The 19,229-nt window shown below is 42.4% G+C and overlaps 1 protein-coding gene across 4 annotated transcripts in view; it reads left to right on the top strand.

Annotated features, from left to right (window-relative positions):
• The window catches only part of DOCK4 (dedicator of cytokinesis 4), a 427,767-nt gene that overhangs the window by 256,273 nt on the left and 152,265 nt on the right, over window positions 1-19,229 (top strand). For all 4 annotated transcript variants that reach the window (XM_047694527.1, XM_047694528.1, XM_047694530.1 and 1 more), the window contains exons 13-16: window positions 1,362-1,487; window positions 10,628-10,752; window positions 11,582-11,744; window positions 17,850-17,956. In XM_047694527.1, coding sequence (XP_047550483.1) covers window positions 1,362-1,487; window positions 10,628-10,752; window positions 11,582-11,744; window positions 17,850-17,956 — 521 coding nt within the window. The remainder of the gene's footprint in view (window positions 1-1,361; window positions 1,488-10,627; window positions 10,753-11,581; window positions 11,745-17,849; window positions 17,957-19,229) is intronic.

Raw genomic sequence — 19,229 nt, 5'->3', positions numbered from 1 at the left:
ATAGGCTAGATGGGTGATGGGGATTAAGGAGGGCACTTGTGATGAGCACTGGGTGTTGTATGTAAGTGATGAACCACTGAATTCTACTCCAGAAACCAACATTGCACTGTATGGTAACTACCTAAAAATTTTCATTAAAAACAAATAATAAAATAAATAAGAAAAAAATTGAGTTCAGTTTAGTGATGACTGGAAGTTTTAAAAATAAGTCTGCTTTGATCGGCTTCATTTTCTATCACTAATATAAGTAACGGACTTTCATTTTGTTCTTTCTTGTTTAAAATAACAGACGAAAAGCAAGAGGGAATTAAAAAACAGAAGTACCCTCTCAAATATACAAATATATTCACAAAGATGACATTAATTTCCTTTCTGTACTTCTTTTGCCTGAGATTTGGGGAAAATAGATAAGAATAATTTATCTTTCATCTTTTATATATCCTACTCTAGTGATGTCACTATAATTGGGGTTTAAAAAAAGATAATTTTACTACTTTACCAACTAAATACCCTTTTATTTGTCAAAGTGGCCTGTATCCTGCTAAATTCTTCTCAGAAAATAATGCCATTAGGAATTTCTAATGCACATAATATTAATATAATCTTGGTTTTGTTATAACCACCTTTGTTACTTAAGTTTGTTAAGATTTATTTATTTATTTATTTGAGAGGTGGAGAATGTGTGCATGAGCAGGAGGAAGGGCAGAGACAGAGAGCGAGAAAATCCCACGCAGACTCGTTGCCGAGCGCGGAGCCCTTTGCAGGGCTCAGTGTCATGATCCTGAGATCACAACCTAAGCCAAAACCAAGAATAGACACTTAACCCAGCCAGACACCCCTGTTACTTATGTTTTAAGAATTTCTCTATGAATATCCCTAAAATCCTTGAATTATTACATGACTTTATCGTTGTGTCTACCTTTATCGTGTTTAGTAAGTATTCATAGGTTTTATAGAGTTAAAGGAAATGAGAACTCCACTTTTGAAATCAGTATCTTCAAGGGCCAGGTAGCCATGACAGTTGCTGGCACGAGTGTTCGTGTAAGGACATTTCCTTCTGGCGGGGGTTGCTGAAGAAGAGGGTGTAGGGGCTGAAACAAGACTTCCTCTTCTTGGTGTTCTGCTCAAGTTTTTACCAGTCGCTATGAACCTCCTTAAACACAGGAAAACTCAGAGAGTCAAGTTAGAAAAATGTTTTCTAGAAATTATTCCTATAGATTTTTAAAAATTTTGTCTGCATGGTAACCTTTCATTTAAAACAATGCTATTATAGTTGCAGGCTTGTTGAAGCAAGTTCAGATTTCCATTCATGCTATTTCTGTCCTTCTATTTTTTACTCTGGTATCTCTCATTTATTTTAGGTTTAGCAGTTTCCCTACAGCTATTACATGGAGACATTGAACAAATCAGAAGAGAATACTCATCAGTATTTTCTCACGGAGTGTCTATAACGAGGAAGTTGGGTTTTTCTAATATCATCATGCCTGGTAAGTGACTTGAGATGGACCAAAGGTTGACATATGCTTATTATGTCTGTGTTTGACACTTAAGAAATTTTTCAGATAGTCAGGTTTGAAGAGTTCAAATGGACCATGCTAAAGAAGGAAATGAGTTATATGAAAATAAATAAGCAAAGATTTCTTGAAAATATCTTTACATTTTGATTATCTTTGGATGGATAACTTAGAGGGCCATGCTACATTCTTTATGACCCTTAAGAAGAAGGAAAACTGGGGTAGGATCCAGAAAATATTTTACCCTTGGGTGGAAAATGTTAGTGAAGTCACTTAGGGGAAATCCTTACAGGTTTTGATAAGAATAATTGTTGAGCAGCATTTTGCCCTTCTTGGAGGATTTTTCTAAGTTGTATATGCAAATAAGCAGCCATATGCAAATACCATATGTATTTCTACACCTTTCCTACTTCTGTTTGAGATCTATTCAGATCTCTCCTAACAATCTGAAAGGACTCAAAAAAAGCGTCTTTCTAATTTTAAGTGTTTAATGAGAGTCACGCTGTTCAAGTAAATGCCAAGTGGTAACATTTCTCTGTGCCCCACATTCCACCCTCTACAACCAAGAGAAACGTAGACCAGATGAAATACTCTGAAATTGTTAACAGTATTTTTAGAAACGAGATCAGGTAAATCTCTGGTTAAATCTCGTACGTGGAAGCAAGCGCGGGAAGTTGCATTGGACAAGGCTCCCAGCACAGCTGTTGAGAGGAATGGTGAGACCGCTGCGCATGAAGACCTCATGTGATGCAGAAATGACCAGCATTGCCCTGTTGCAGCATCTCGTGATCTCTTCATGCAAATCTGTTCATGCAGGGAAGGCTCAGCAAAAGCCTGGAAATTTCCTGAGATGACCTGACCTGGCTTAGGGACCGGCTTTGCCCGAGCATCTCATGCTACTGTTGTTGAAAATGACTGTTTATAGAACTGTTTACTTGGTGGCCTGTTACTCAGTTGCTCTCACACCCCATCATTATTTCCTTCAGTTGCTATAAATAACTGGTATTTCCTTTGTAACAAAAAAAGAAAAAAATTTCATGCCACCAGGAAGCAAATTGATGGGCAAATCTAATATAAAAAACATATTTTCAAACAGAATGCAGACAGCTGCTGGAAGAATTCCTCAGCTTGGTCTCTGGGCAGTATCATTGACAAGTGGAAAAACACAAAGCAACATGACACTTCACCAGCTGAATAATTGTCTGGGATATGCTGTGCTCATGTCCCTTTTGTCTGGCTTTAATGATGGAAATGAACTTCGAGTGGAAGAAGGCTCCCGTCTGTCCCTCTGCTGCACCACCGTAGAGTGGCGAGGTTCTCCCTGCTCAGGCAGTCAGTCTCCCGGACCCCAGTCTGCCGTGCCCGGGATGCCAAGAGATTATTTTAAAGTACTTGCTTCTTTTTCTCTTCTTTTCCTTCTGTGGCTTCTTCATCTTCCAAATTAGAGGAAGAAGGGAAAGGCTCGTGTGTTTACATAAACAGCCGACAGCAACTTTAAAACTCAGTGGAATTTTCTTGCATTGGCAAACAAGCGCTCATTGTTCGTCTCCTTTTATTTCAGAATGTTGACTTGTCAGTTGGTTCTCACTGGTGGCTATAATGCAGACTTGTGCAGAATTCTTCCGTGAGAAGGCATACTTTTGAGGCCAGGTTGCACTGACAGTCTGCTGGCTGTTTTTTTTTTTATTTTCCTTTCACTTTCTAGACTCATCCTTCAGAGCTGATCTCTGTTCTGAGAGGGGTCGGGACAGGTGAGGCCCGTGCTTGGACCAACAGGACAGGCTCATCAACGGAGCTTCTGAGTCTCTGCAGAAGGACTTACCTGTGGTCTTGACACTGACAGGAACGTACACAAAACTCCTGTTGAGGATCATAGCATGTAATTGGTGCCAGACTCTTTCTGGAATGAGAAAAACAGAAACTGAAACTCTGCTCTTGGTCTGGCTGCTGGAGGGGCATGTGTCTGAGCTGTCATCTAGTGTGAGGCGGTGATCTGGCCATGCGCTTTCCAGCCACCATGACCCTTCCCCGTTGTTATGGGTCGGTCTTCCAGCACTTTGTTTCTTAGGGTGTCTAATTTTCAAAGAGGACAAGTCACTTTCTTTGAAGCTCTATCACGGCTCCCTACAAACCGCGCAGCTCTGCCGAAAGTTCCATCGTTTGCTCTCTGAGCCCATGACAGGGAGAGCAGCAAAAATATTTCAATCCATACTCTCCGGTAGAGCTATAATTAGAGCCACAAATGTAATTGTAACTTCTCTAGTAGACACTTTCAAAAGAGTGAGAAAGAGTAGAGATTAATTTTAATAATGTATTTTATTTAACCCACGGCATTCAGAATATTACCATTTCAATAAATAATTCATGTAAAAAATTCTTAATGAGTTATGATACACTCTCTTCTTTAACCTCTATCCTTGAAGGCTGCGAAGTCTTGCCCATTTACAGCCCGTCTCTTTTCAGCCAAGTCACATTTCACGTACTTAGTCGCCACATGTGGTGGCGGTTACAGTATTGGACAGCCTGCCTCTAAATGTCTTAACAGACTGTACTGAATATCGGGAAGCACTAAGTTTCCATCCACCAGACATTCTGGAGCAAAGCTGGCTGATGTGTCTGGAATGTCATGGGAGGTCAGGCTGAGCCCACCCCTTGTCCCGCCCTGGAAGGTCCATTCTTATTCTGAGTTTATTGTTCTTTCTAGGAGAAATGGTCCTTGCTTTAATCATTGTCTCCCTACTTTATCTTCTCCATTTGTGCCGTGTTCCCTTGGAGGCTTGTGCCCATGTACCAGCTGGTTAAACTCACTCTTTGTTAAGGAACCCTTAATTAAATCCTTCCGGTACACTCAGTCTTTCCTAGGAGGCCTGTGAAGCTCCTAACCCTGAAAGGAATTAAGTAAAAGTTGTGGAGTGTTCGAGGAGGGAGGGGTTGAGATTTTCTTTTAAGTATATTATTATTCTTTATCAGTCTCTGACAGAGACATTCGTATCAACAGATACACAGCAGCATCTGAGATAAGGTTTCTTTTGGGGGAAGCAGGTGGGAGCCAGTATGATAGGATCTTCCTTAAAAATACATCCTAAGGACTGCCTGGGTGGCTTAGTGGGTTAGGCCTCTGCCTTCTGCTCAGGTCATGATCTCAGGATCCTGGGATCGAGCCCCCATCAAGCTCTCTGCTTGGTGGGAAGCCTGCTTCCCCCTCTCTCTCTGCCTGCCTCTCTGCTTACTTGTGATCTCTCTCTCTCTGTCAAATAAATAAAATCTTAAAAAAAAGAAAATCCTAAATCTAACCAAACCTTACTACTCCTCAGTCCAAGTCACTGGGCCTCCATATCATGTATGTGCAACCACTTGGCTGAGACCTAAACCCCACGATCATGCTAGGGGAGGGCATCGTGGTCTTTCAACCAATGAATACCACAGCGATATGAGAGAGGTGGAGGCTAAGAATCTTCCATGTTATTGCTGAGGTTGGGGTTCCAGCCCCAAATCAGAATGAGGGAGGGGCTCATGCCTCTAAAATGTTGAAGTTACAGGCCATTACTTAAGGGTGTAGGACTTACCTCAGCTGGCCCTACCAGAAATCCGTGCCTCATCCTAGAGTGTGATGGACATCAGGGAGCCACAGCCCATCCCTTCTCCTTTCTTGACACAACACTGTTCTGTCAGGCCTACCGTGGGTGCTGTTGTAGCATTCGCCATCGTTTGTTTAATGTACAAGCAAAAATTAAAAATTTATGCCCCCCAAAAGTTCACCATCTCAATATCCTTCTAAAATAAAGCAAAACAAAAATATGAATGACAGGAAAAAAAAAAAAGAGAAGACATGAATAGATTTCATAGAAGTCCACTCTATGTGAGAACGCCAAAGTTTGGTTTTCAGCCCATCCATAAATGTTTCCTTTCTGTGGTCTGCTTTGATACCCAGTTACGTGTGATTCTGTCCCTATCCCACCCCCCCACCCGTGAACGTATCGTGAGGTGGTAGAATCTTGGGTACAGATGGCATATTATATTAGTTTCTTATGGCTGCTGTTACAGATCACTACAGATGGGATGGCTGAAAACACCACAAAAATACTTTCTTCCGGTTCTGGAGATCAAAAATTTGTACAGGTCTTACTGGGCTAAAAGCAAGCCCTATCAGCAGGGCTACATTTTTCCTGGTGACTGCAAGAGAGAACTTAGTTCCTTGCCTTATCCAGCTTCTGGAGACTGCCCGCACTTCTTGGGTCATGGCCCTACATCATGCCAATGTCTGCGTCCCTCATCACATCCTCTTCTCTGATTCTGGCCCTCATGCCTCCCTCTCTCTCTTATAAGGACTCTTATAATTCTATTGAACCTATCCTGATAATCCAAGAAAATCTCCCCATCTCAAGATCCTTACTTAATTAATCATAGCCATAGAGTCCCTTTTGTTGTGTAAGGTAACATATTCACGGATTCCCAGGATTAGGACCTGGACATCTTTTGGGAGTGCAGGGGGTGTCATTTTTCTGCCTGCTGCACACATGAAGGGCCATGCAGCCCAACCAGTGTATCCATTGCATGAATTTCTTCCTCAGGTTCCTGGTGATGGTTTTCTGGCACATAATTGAATATTGATAATGACCGAGAACACACCATATCTCAGAATGACCTCTGTCGTGTTGGACCAGTTTCTCTACACCTTTTATCCATTGGGTTGAGGTTTTCTGCTTGCATCCTCAACATTTTTTAATTCAGTTAACTCTCTTGTCACCGTCATTCTTCCTCTGATGGGTTCTAAGCCCTTTCTCTGTATTGTTTATGATCTGAATGATACCGCTCCTATCTCTCCCAGTTCTGTAAAGATGGTCTCTAGAACTGAAATCAGTACTTTAAGCCTGGGCCGACCCATGCAGAATAGACTGGGACTCATCCCTTCCTTGCTTAAGGCACTGGTCTGCTGAAGAAAGTTGAATTGCACTAGATTATTTGATGGCCATTCTCACCCTGTTAAATTACACTTTTTCATAAAAAAAAAAAAGATTTTATTTTAATGTACATTGATGATATGTTGGACACATTTCTTAATTTCTACACATCTGTTTTCTTATCGATAAAATAGAAATAATAGGGCCTTCTTAAAATGTTGATGTGAAAGTTTAATGAGCTGTTGTCTTTATAGCGCCTGGCAAAGTACCCAGCTCCCATTTATCTACTACCACTGTCCTCATCATTAGTATGATCAAAGTTCTTAGTCTTAGACCCATGTTGACTTTTTTTTTTAAGATTTTATTTATTTACTTATTTGACAGAGAGATAGAGAGAAAGCACAAGTAGACAGAGCAGCAGGCAGAGGGAGAGGGGAGAAGAAGGCTCTCCGCAGGGCAGGGAACCCAATGCAGGACTTCATCCCAGGACCCTTGGGATCATGACCTGAGCCGAAGGCAGATGCTCAACCCAGTGAGCCACCCAGGGACCCCTATGTTGACTTGTTTTTGACGAAGGGACAGAAACTTTTCTTGTCCAGTTCCATAAATGTTAACAAATATCCAGCACAGATTAAGACCCCCTGATCAGCCCGGGGCGGAGAGCAGTGGTTTACTTGATGTGAGCTTACACTCTCGGGCTTTACGCAGGGAGTTCACAGCACAGAATCAAAGAACATGGTTCTCAGCTACTGGTAGAAGCCTCTTGGCTCTTGAGGTCAAGCCATAAATCAACCCCATTTGATGTAGTCGCTGAACTCTTTTGTATTTGGTCCCATTGTTGTAACCTTAAATTTTTTTCTGTCTACAGTGATATTTTCAGAAGCCCTCACATGGGCAGAGCTAGTGGGCCTGCTGAACAGAAGAAAGTGTTCTGCCCATCAAATTTACAGAGTGTTAAATTTGAGAGGTGCAGGGTGTTAATAAACATTGTCAGGAAAGTAGTTTTTCACACTAGTGCTATGACTCCATTTCATACTCACTTTATGGTTGCTCTCTTCATTACCCAAGATGCTTTCTTAATACCATTTGGGCTTATTAGTTTTCTCCAGAGCTGACCTCAAGTGTATTGATTTTAATTAGCACATGTTTCAACTGTATCCTGCTGCATATTTTGGCAAGGTGCGGTACCTTGAGGTATTGGAACGTAGCAAGCTGCAGAATTCCTGGGGAGACGTATGTAGAATGTCATCTGGGAGAAATGTTCTCCTTGTTCTGTGTTCTCTTTTCAGACACATCCTACTTGAGTCTAAAGGTTTGCAAGAGAAAAAGGGGTTGCAGGGAGAGTGTCCATTGAAGACCAGAAGAGGAAAGCGTGTGCCTTAAGGAGCTCTTATTTATGAATGTGTGTATTTCTGAAGTTCTTCTCTAAGTCACAGACACAGCCTAACATAACGAAGTAGTCTTGTCCCTCCTACCCCCATTTTAATAACACAAAATCTTGAGGCCTAGAGGTTTATATTACCCTGTTCAGACTTCAGTCACGTGGAGCAGAGAGCAGAGTGAGGGAGAGAGAGAGACTTGAATCCAGATCTTTTATTCCAATCTTCCTGTAACTCTGAATGCTTTAGGCTTCTTTGAATTTTTCTGAAATCAGAAGAGATAGAAGAATTCAGCTATGGTATAAGCAAAACAGGCTTTGTGGATCGATTCGGGAAGCCGATGCCATTTCAAGCCTTGCTCCTTGATCAAACTACGGCATAGCTTCCTCAGATCTCTCATCTTCTCAGAAGTCTTTTCTCATATGACATCCCCTCTGCCGCCGTTCAGCACTCCCTATGCCCCTTCTTGGTCTTACTTTTATCCCCAGTACTTCCTATTATTATACAACATGCTATATATTTGACTTCATTATTAAAGACCTCCCCATTCCTAGAATCTTAACTCTGGGAAAAGGATTTTTGCTTTGTTCACAGCTGTGCCTACCTGGCCTAGAATAATAGCTGGCCCATAGTGGGTGCTCAGAATATTTGCTGAATGACTACATGGAGGCAGAATTTCCTAATACTGGCAGTACCTTCCTCTCCCCACCACCCCTGTTCCTCCTTCAGGCCTAGCCTACAGCCTGGGGAGAACTGGTCACCTTGCGAACCTCCCTCATCCTCTCTTGCCTTTGCTAAAGTCAGAGTTGCCATTCCTTTCAAAAGTTGAGAGTGGAAGGCCCCTCCCCAAGAAACACTCTTCATTTTGCAGGACAGTTAATCCCATGTGGTTTGGACTAGCTAATGACTCATTCAGAGAACTTCCTAAGGTAGATACCCTGTAGCTATACTTCCCATTAATCAGCGTATGCTGTAGCCTGTTTGTAAGCAGAGCCACTCATTATGTGTCACCTACTCTAAGAAGCAAAGGAAGTTGACTCTTGTTAACAGACATCTTTTGCTCTCAACTACCTTGAATTGAGTGTTGCTTTTTCATCTGCCAAATCTGTTAGTGGGAAAACTATTGTTAAGAATTTCCTCCCAGACCTATTGTCGAAAGAACACGTGTGCAGACCATTAGTGTACCAGGCCTATTTTGATTTGGTTGAAATTGGTTGATTCAGAGGACAGAGTCTGTGAATGTACCATTCATTTTGTAATGGGATTGTTAAATTGTTAAAATGAGTTTATATTAAGGATGTGTATGTGTATAGTAATGAATACATATAGTAACAAAATCGAACAAGCTTATAAAAATTTACCGGGCCATTCTCTACAAATTTAAAACAAAAGAGGTGGTTCAAACAAAAACACTTATAAAGCATATAGATCTAATTTTAAATCTGGTGAAACACATTGGTTTCCTCCCAGAACTCCAAGATCGTTGCCTTTCCAAATCGATTTGTCTGAGAGTACTAGAAATGCATAAGCCAGAGACCACTATATCTGTTAATTCCCATGTATTTTTTACATGCTCTTTGTAAAGAGTGGTTTCGATTTCATCCTTTTTGGGACTTACTCATTTTCTCTCTTTATGGGCCGTCTGTTTCCTCGTCAGCTCTGGTCATTCGTAAATGATGCCATCATCAAAAGTTGGTCTTCATGGAGGAAAGTGACCAGTCACACTGGTATTCCCCCATGGTTTTGAAAGCTGGGGCACTTTCTTGAACACACTTTGGTCAGGAAGTTTTCTAAATCTCCCAGTTGTGGGTTTATTTGTATGGTTATTGTTCCTTCTAGTGATCTGTGCTTTTTTTATGGAGAAGTTTTTTATTAGAAAAAAAAAAGAGCATTGACAGTGATTCTTCTAGTGTTTGAAAACTATGTTAAGTAAAAGTGAATTCAACTCTGCTGACCTTACCAGTATTTATCTTCAAAAACTTTATGGTAATAGTTTGTTTACTTCTTTCTCACTTCCCTAGTCACTTACCACTTACCCTTAATTCTTATAGGAAAGGAAAAACAGTCTTTTAGCCTGTTTGGCTAAGTTTGCTCCTTGGCATCAAATTTCTCTTTTTTCTTGGAGTAGTAAGTTTTATAAGTCACCAATGGAGAAAAAAAAATAAATGGCATATGCATTCATAGACTATGTCAGTTTGAATCTTATTTGTTTTATAGCGTTATGGTAAGGAATGTGAAGCCAAGCTTGTCTGCATAACTGAATTATTCTACATCTGTGTTCATAAAGCACTAACCTGGATTCTTTCAGCAGTGAGATCATTTTGTCCACGAATTTTGAAAAAGATTTAAATTGTAACTCTACCCTTTGCAGTCCTGTCATTTTATTCCATTTGGGTATTTTTTTCTACTTTTAAAGTGTTGTGTCTATAAAGTATTAAGACTGGCTTCTTTGAGCCACCCTGCTAGGCTGTCATTTTGAAATCACACCTCATAAATGAAATGAGGAAAATATTGAAAAATGGTAAAACTTGACAACACCTTCCTACGCAATCCCTGTATTTGCCTCCTAACCGGACATTTGCAGTATTGCAAATTCAGACCAGCAGAAGCTGGCCTTCACTTCTCTTGGATATGGGCAATGAGGGTGGGGACCCTTATATAAAAGTGTAAGTATAATATTTTTACTTTTATATGTATGCTCTCACAGTACATTTTATGGACTAAGGCTTTTCTTGATTGTGTATTTTATTACACTTCTTAGTTTCATACTCGTGTGCACACACATGCACACACACACACACATATATAAACATGGTTTTAATTTTCCTACTAGGTGAAATGAGAAATGATTTATACATCACTATAGAAAGGGGCGAATTTGAGAAAGGAGGGAAGAGCGTGGCCAGAAATGTGGAAGTAACCATGTTCATTGTGGAGAGTAGTGGCCAGATCTTAAAGGTATGTGCATACTGGGTCCTTTATGGTAAAACAATCCCACGTCATCATTTTGGGTTCACCTTTAATGTCATCAGTTAATTTCTGGTTTGCGTTCTTTTTGATCTTACTTTTCTCCTCCACCCTTGTGTGGTTTTCTTCCTTTTTTTCATCATTGAAATACCCTCCAGAAAAGCAAGTAGAGAAACAAAAAGGTTTTACAGTTGGATTGTTTCATGAATTGTGGCAGTAATTTCCTCACAGCAGCTCTTCTTTAAATGTCGCGTTTTTATTGTCATTCCGTTCTCCCCCTTTCATCTGTCCTAGTTTTGGAGATGAACACTTTGTCTTTGGCAACTGGTTAAAAAAAAATAAATAAAAACTGCCACATTTCGTCCCATGTATTTTCATTTTGATCAAAATAGGGCCTGACAAGTGAGCTGGTACTGATTGGGGTGGTGATACCAGGTTCCTTTATGCAAGAAGTGTTTTGTGTGAGCCTTGCAGCTTCCTGCATTTCCCAGGGAGGCACAGAACCGGCGTGTGACAGCGGCAGGCTGAGGACTTTGCCGCGTAGTTGAACTCCAAATTGGGCGTGCAGTTGCCCATCTCGTACTTGTCCCCAAGGTTCACCCCCAGCACAGTAGGCCCTGGGAGATGTGCATGGGCATTAAGCAGATGCAGCTACCGGCAGAAGCAGGTGTAAAACAGCCCTGCAAAGGACGACGAGGGGAGGTCATTCTCCATGAAGTGCCGTTTGGGGAGCAGGCCGATAGAGCAAAGCAATTGCTCCGCTGTTTTTCAGATAATCTCTAAATGAAGCTGTCTTTAACCCGCGTGTTTCCTTTGTTAGGATTTTATCTCCTTTGGCTCTGGAGAGCCACCAGCTAGTGAGTACCACTCCTTCGTGCTTTATCATAACAACAGTCCCAGGTGGTCCGAACTGCTCAAACTTCCCATTCCTGTGGATAAATTCAGGGGCGCGCACATCCGCTTTGAATTTCGGCATTGTTCCAGTAAGTGTTTCTTGGGGTTGGCTTTGTTGTGCTGGGCTAAGGCGCTTGCCTTAGGACAGTATGGGCTAATCTGCAGAGAGGGTAACAAAGCAGGGACCTTCTAGAGGGAGGGGTGAAGGTCAGTGGAGTCCTGAGAGGTGAGTGGGCTCACTTCTCAAAGAACCAATAACCTCTGTGGAAACATTCAGGAAGGAAAAGGAGGGAAACAATACATACGGAAGTCTACAGGGTTCTCCTTAAATCATTCATTTTCATAAAAATTAGTTTATCAGTTTCACAGTTTAGAAAGATGAGACAGAAAGGGGAGACACAGAATTAAAAACTTTTCTGACTCAGGGGAGCTTAGGTAGTCCTAACCCATCTGCTGCTCTCCAGCCACGAGGTCACCCAGCTCTCACACCCCTCAGGGGAACCCAGGAGGACCTTTCTAGGCCTGGGAAGTCCCCAGGAGAGCTTCCGATTGGCTCAGAGTGATATCTGATTTGCATATATCTGCATCACCGGGCAGTCTCAGTGTTCAGATGACAAGTCATGTCAGTCAAATAGGCCTTAGAGATGATATGAAGTAATTGCTTCATTTTACAGAACTGAAAAAACCCAAAATGGAGAGATGATCCAGGATTTGCCCCTATGAACACCGCTGTCCCTAAAATTGTCATTTCTTGACATCTCTACTTTAATTCTTTTGTACTCTTTACCACCCTCTCAAGCCCCCACTCCCATCTTCTGCTATCCCTGCGTCTCTGAAGTATAACTTAGACACTACCAGAAGTGCTTGCTTCCGGAGCAAACAAGGGGTACCAGAGGAATCACATTACTAGAGAAGCAGCAGGCTCCTCTCTAGTCTGGAAAGAATGGGGACACTGCCAATAGATATGCGGTGACCTCGCCTGAGTGCTGTGTAATTCACCCCGGATTCAGAGAGAGGACGACTGTCTGTTGCAAGGATGATGGCATATTTTGGAACTGGCTCAGGGAGCTCCAGTAATTATTCTTTGGTGGATGTTTCAGAATGTAGGGAAATGACTAGCAAGGTCTTACCATTCTCCCAAATTCCCAGAGGAGTGTTATGGAAAGGATTTAGAGTGGCAAAATAGAAAGCACTTGGAATGATGCCGTAGCATACCTTCCCCAGTCTTTGTTATAAATTCTCAGTCGAGCTAATACAAGCTTTGAGCTTTAAGGTAAGAAAAAGAGAAAAGTAAAGATGAAATGAGAGAAAAGGAAGAAAGAGCAGAACTTGGAAATGGAAGAAAGGCAATTTTCAGGAAAACCCATTAGATCTGTCCTCTTGTCCTTGTATTTCAAACATTGTTCACAGTGTCAGTTTGGTTTTTGAATATTCATTGTTAAAATTCAGAAGAAACAGCACAAGCATGAAGGAGAAAAATCCCCATAGTCCCATAAATTGAATAATCAGGGCAATTACTTAATCACATGAGTTCCCAAATATTTCTGTGTGTCTGTGTGTATTTTAAGATTTTATTTATTTATTTGAGAGAGAGAAAGCAAGAGAGAAACAAGATTTTATTTATTTATTTGAGAGAGAGAAAGCACAATAAGTGGGGAGGGGGGTGTGCAGAGGGAGAGGGAGAAGCAGACTCCCACTCAGCAGGGAGCCCAACACAGGGCTTCATCCCAGGACCCTGAGATCATGACCTGAGCCAAAAGGCAGATGCTTGACTAACTGAGTCTCCCAGGTGTCCCTGTGTATGTATATTTATTTAAGAAGTATCTTTTACTCATAAAACACATGTTTACTGAACACTTCCTATGTGTCCAGCACTTCCCTGGGCATTGGAGATACATGAGTGAGCACAACTGAATAACTCCTCTCATAGAAGTTTCCTGCTAAGAAGGGAAGACAGACAATATCTGAGCAAATAATTACATGGTAGTGTATCAGGCTGTTGTAAGCATAGTAAAGAAGATTACACTGGAATCAGGTGCTGGAAAGGTATGTTGCTGTGATGCTGTTTTACAAAGGGCAGTCAGAGAGAGGCTCTCCGATAATGAGATGTATCAGCAACAAGCTGAAAGAAATAAAGGCATGAGCGTTTGAGTGTCTGAGGAAAGAAAGTTATAGGCAGAGAGAACAGTAAATATAAAACACCTAAGGTTGAAACATGCTTGGCAATTCAAGGAATATCAAGGAGGCCAGAATGAGCAGCTAAGAGAGTTTGGAGATGAGGCCAGAGACATAGGGAGGGAGCCAGATCCCACATTGTCTTGTAAGTCATGGGCAAGACTTCAGACTTTGTTTGGAGCAAGGAGTGCCATTAGCAGATTTAGATTAAAGATGAGCTGGTCTGCTTTTGTGTGATGGGTTGTAGGTGGGAACCGAAAGACCATTCAACAGCCTTCAGCAGTCCTCCAAGTTAAAATGGTTTGCATTAGAATGATAGTAGGTCAATTCTTTTTCACAGATTTATTGATAGACCAGATTTGAAGGAAGGAGAAGAGTCAAGGATGACCCCCAAGGTTTTGGCCTGAGAATTAAGTGATCATTTATTGAAGTGGGGAGGGTGATAGGAAAAACCTTTTTGGAGAGCAAAAACCAAACATTGCATGTGAAATCTGAGAGGTCTCTTAAACATTCAAGATGTCATATAGACCATTGAATGCTATCCATGCTAGAGACTTAAACTTGAGAAGGAGGACACAGAGTTCAGTGGTGTACTGTAAATATTTGATAACCAGCACTTGAGCTGGGGGAGAAGGGAGCCCTGAATTAGAGGATTTGCTGATTTCCATTGAGTAAATACCCCCATCATGGCCAAATTCAAGTTCCCAACATGACCATCACTGAACTTGGAGTTGGGAAAAGATGCACACTGTCAACTCTTACAAGCCACGACAGGCCAGCTCCAGCATATTACTGATGCCCCTGATTCTCAGAGCCGTGACACTGGATGTGATCTTAAACAGTAAGGTTAGATAGGAAAGGGAAGTCCAAGAACGGATCTCTGGGGTACTTCCACATTGAGAGCTTGGGAGAATGAGAAGAAGCCACTAAGGAAATTAAGACAGAATAGCCAATGAGGTGGAAGGAGAATCCAGGAATAGAAGCCAGGAAGTTAATTGAAGAAAGATTTTTTTTTTTTGAAGATTTTATTTATTTATTTGACACAGAGAGAGAGCTCACAAGTAGGCAGAGAGGCAGGCAGAGAGCGGGGGCGGGGGGGGCAGTGGTGGTGGGAAGAAGCAGGCTCCTTGCTGAGCAGACAACCCAATGGGGGCCTCGATCCCAGAACCCTGAGATCATGCCTGAGCCGAAGTCAGAGGCTTAACCCATTGAGCCACCCAGGTGCCCCAAAGAAAGATTTTCAAAAGAAAATTGATCTGCTATGTCAGGTGCCAGTGATAAATCAAGTAAATGGAGGACAGAGCGATTATCACCCAGTTTGGCATCATGGAAGTCATTGAACCTGACAGGTTGTTTTTAGTGGATTGGTGGTGATGAAAGCCTGGTGAGTGAGTCCAAGAGTGAGGTGGAGGAAAGGAAGGGCAGCAGTAAGTACAGACAGATCTTCCCAGAAACTTTGCTATAAAGAATACAAGTGAGGAGTGTCTGGGTGGCTCAGTGGGTTAAGCCTCTGCCTTCAGCTCAGGTCATGATCCCAGGGTCTTGGGATCGAGCCCCACATCGGGCTCTCTGCTCAGCAGGGAACCTGCTCCCCCCCCCCAACCCTCTGCCTACCTGTGATCTCTCTCTCTGTCCAATAAATAAATAAAATCTTAAAAAAAAAAAAAGAATACAAGAGAGGAGAGAAATGGGATGGAATGGTGGGTCACGGGAGGGATTTTTTTCTTTCTTAAGATGGAGTTCTAAAACATGTTTGGTGCAAATGATTCAGTAGAGAGAACAAACTGATGTGTAGAAGAGAGAGGGGACGAGTGTAGGAACAGTGCTCTTGAGGGAGGGAAGCATGGGGTCCAGTGCTCCAGGTTAAGTGGACAGATCAGGCAATAGTGTGGGAAGGCCCATGCAGATGGGGTAATGGGCAGAGTGTGTGGGAGTCCTCTGCACGTCTGCTGAGAGTGAGGAACATGCTGAGGTTTTGGCAGCTTGAGAAGGGAAGAGGATGGATGAAATCCCTTGTCTCAAAAGTCAAAAGGTGAGCTGGTAGGAAAATGCGGCAAATCTGCCCAGCTCAGGGCCCATCTGTGGTTAATGTGTGTTAATTAAAGTGAGGTTAGTGTGGCGCAGGTGTAGACTAAAGTGCAGGTTGGGTTTCAGCCCGGTGCAGTGTTACCTTATAATAATGGGAAGCGTGGAGGAATAGCAGGTAGACAGGATTCACAGTGGTTAGAAGGATGGAGCCTAGAAATGGGAAGTGGGACTGGAGAGGCCTGGAGAGTAAATTGGAGGTCCCAGGGCACAGTTGTTGGAGTTGGGGTATCAGGGTGGACTGGAAAGTTAGGAGGTAGAATCCATAAATGTAGGGTCTTCATTAGTAAAAAGCGGGGGGGGGTCACATCAGTTTATTGTACTTTAAACCTTGTATGGTGTTTTTTTTTTTTATAACAAAAGACAAATTTGGGGAAACTATTGCTTTTTTCTTACCTTTGCTAATTTTATTCATTCACAGACTCTTGTTACCTTCCAAATTAAATACCAAAAATGACACAAAAAGATAGTCACATTAACTTAGGAAATTACTTCTAAGTAAGTCTTTTCCCCCAAATCTTAAGTTCCATACTTCGGGGATGTCCTCATGCTAGGGGCCAAAACCACCAAGCCAAAATCACCGTTCTCTATGTGGAGTCCCACTTCCCCATGGTGAAATGGCAGAAGCAATCGTGAGGGAATGATATGTTGCTGAAGTCTCTTGTCTGATCTTCAGGGTCACCATATCTAACTCCTCTAGCACACACCTCAGTGCTTTCCCAGAGCTGAACTCTTCTATCAAATATAATGCTCCACTTCCACCCCTGTGTGGGAAAGACTAACTGTCCAGCCCAGAATAGGCTGCAGGCCCTGGAACTCCCTCCTGAACATCTAAATACAAGGAGACAGTCAAGTTGAACCAACCAGTTTCTTTTAATGCTTTCTCCATTTTTGGAGAAGGAAGTTGGTAGAAAGAACTGGAATGGTCCTCAAGATCTAGAGCAAGTTCCCTAATATCATGTGATGTCAGTTTCCTTCTCTGTACATAATTGCCAATAACCCTTGACCTTTCCAGCCCTTGTAATTCTTCATTAGGCATCTGAAAACCTCATGGCCCCATGTCCAGCTTCCAGAATACTACTGTAATAGGCTCTTCTTAAACTACAGATAACAGTTCATGTTGTTTATCCTCATGTCTAAGATCCCAAGGAAGTAGCTTCTACAGGGCTCTCTGTCCTCACACATGTAGACACAGGGAAAGTTCTGTCATAGGCCAAGCAGAGCCTAGAAACCACCTTTGCCCCAGTAATGAGCAAAACATCAAATTTCACGTCCATTCATTCAGTTGTTCATGGATTTAACATATACTTACTGAGAACCTACTATGTTCCTGGCACTCTTTGAGGTACCAAGGTTAGAATAAAATAACATAGAAGAATCCTGCCCTCAGTGATGCTTATGGCTGGGGGTAGAGGGTAGGAGATGAAGAGAAAAAATAATCCAGAAATTTTTTTAAAACGTATTTTCAGGGGCGCCTGGGTGGCTCAGTGGGTTAAACCTCTGCCTTCAGCTCAGGTCATGATCTCAGGGTCTTGGGATCAAGCCCCACGTCGGGCTCTCTGCTCAGCGGGGAGCCTGCTTCCCCCCCCCCCCCGCCCGCCTGCCTCTCTGCCTACTTGTGATCTCTCTCTCTGTCAAATAAATAAATAAAATCTTAAAAAAAAAAAAAAAAAAAAACGTATTTTCAGATAGTGAGTCCCATGAAGAAAATTCATCAGGCAGTGTCCTTTGCTGGCTACAGGGCAGGAATACGGGCTGGAGGGTGGCTACTGTAGGTAGAGGTCTCATCACAAAAGCGGCTCTCTGTTACGTAGAGGAAACTGGTGAGCATGGGTTGTATTTCTTGATCACGCTTGTTGGCAGTCCAAGTCTGAACACAGGTGTATAAACAGGCATTTTAAAAAGCAAATAATTCTTTCTCTCTTTTCTCACAGCAAAGGAGAAAGGAGAGAAGAAATTGTTTGGTTTCTCCTTCGTCCCCCTGATGCAGGAAGATGGTAGGACTCTTCCAGATGGCACTCATGAGCTCATCGTGCATAAGGTAACATCAGTCAGATGCTGGCGGCAGGCTGTGATAAACAGGGCTGAATTATTAACTCATTATCTTGTTATCACTCTGGAAAAGAGAAAGAAATGACTGAAAAGAATACTCGTTTGGAAGATTGCTGGAAAGGAGTCTTTTTGAAAGGATGGTCTGTATATTCTGTGTCATTGTGAAACCTGTTTTAAAGATGATTTATATCTTTATCTTAACTTAGGTGTAGATGTCTGGGTAAGTCTCTATGTTGACCTTAAAGTCCTTTCCATTGCTATGAGAAGATTCAGTAACCTTGCAAATAGGTTTTTGAATATTTCCAGTACATACATGCTTTCCTGTCTAGAGCCGTACTGCCCCAGGAGTAAACCTAACAGGGTGATCGTTACATGTTTCTGGTCTGCTGCTCTCACTAAGTAGGGAGAGATACCGTGGTCCTCTGTCCTAACAATGTCAGCTGTTGTCACTTTCTATTTTGTGCATCAAGAATCGTCATAAAAACATTGGGAACAAAGTAGACTGTAGTCTACTAAAGGCAGTCTACTAAAAAGGCAATGAAAAGAATATTTGTAAAACCAGAGCTCCTTAGAAATTATCCGGGAATGCTAGTACTAATAAAGTATGGAAGAGAAATACTAGTCACTGTAAAATACAGAATTAAAATACACAATTTCCTCCAAAACACTTCTCTTTTGCATTTCACATGACAGTCCAGGTTCTTCCCAGCTCACCCCTGCACTAAGTGGCCCTGACCCCTGGCTCTTGTCTCCCTCTGGTCCAGGTTTCATCAGCTATTGGGGTGACCCATCTAAGGCGCCGGGTCTGACTAGTTTAAACTTCCCAGTTTAACCCCCCCCCAAAACTCCCAATTGCTGAGAAAATAAATCTCAGACCTCTCAGGATGTACAAAGCTTCTGACTCCCAACCACATCACCTTTGAGGCCTTCTGTTCTTGATACCATGACCACCTTCAGCTCCTTTTAGCTCCTGACCCCACTGGCTGCTGGTTCTCTCTGCTCTGACTCTGCCCTTGGCACCCCTAGAGACCTGCTTTCCCCTGCCTCTCCTCATGGCTAACTCCGGCTCACCCTTGGAGGGGCACCTTCAGCACACCCTGCATCAGAAGAATGGTCCTCCCTCCCCAGCCCCCACTCCCTGTGTTCCTAGCTGGCCAACCACTCTCCCGTGAGTTCTCTGGATATCTGCACACATCTCTTACCATGGTACTCTTAACACTGTCCCCTAATTATTTGATGCTCCCTCGGCTTACTCCAGTGGA

This window comes from Lutra lutra, chromosome 11 (genome assembly GCF_902655055.1).
Source record: "Lutra lutra chromosome 11, mLutLut1.2, whole genome shotgun sequence".
Taxonomy (NCBI): domain Eukaryota; kingdom Metazoa; phylum Chordata; class Mammalia; order Carnivora; family Mustelidae; genus Lutra; species Lutra lutra.
This window is presented reverse-complemented; position numbering and strand designations above follow the sequence as displayed.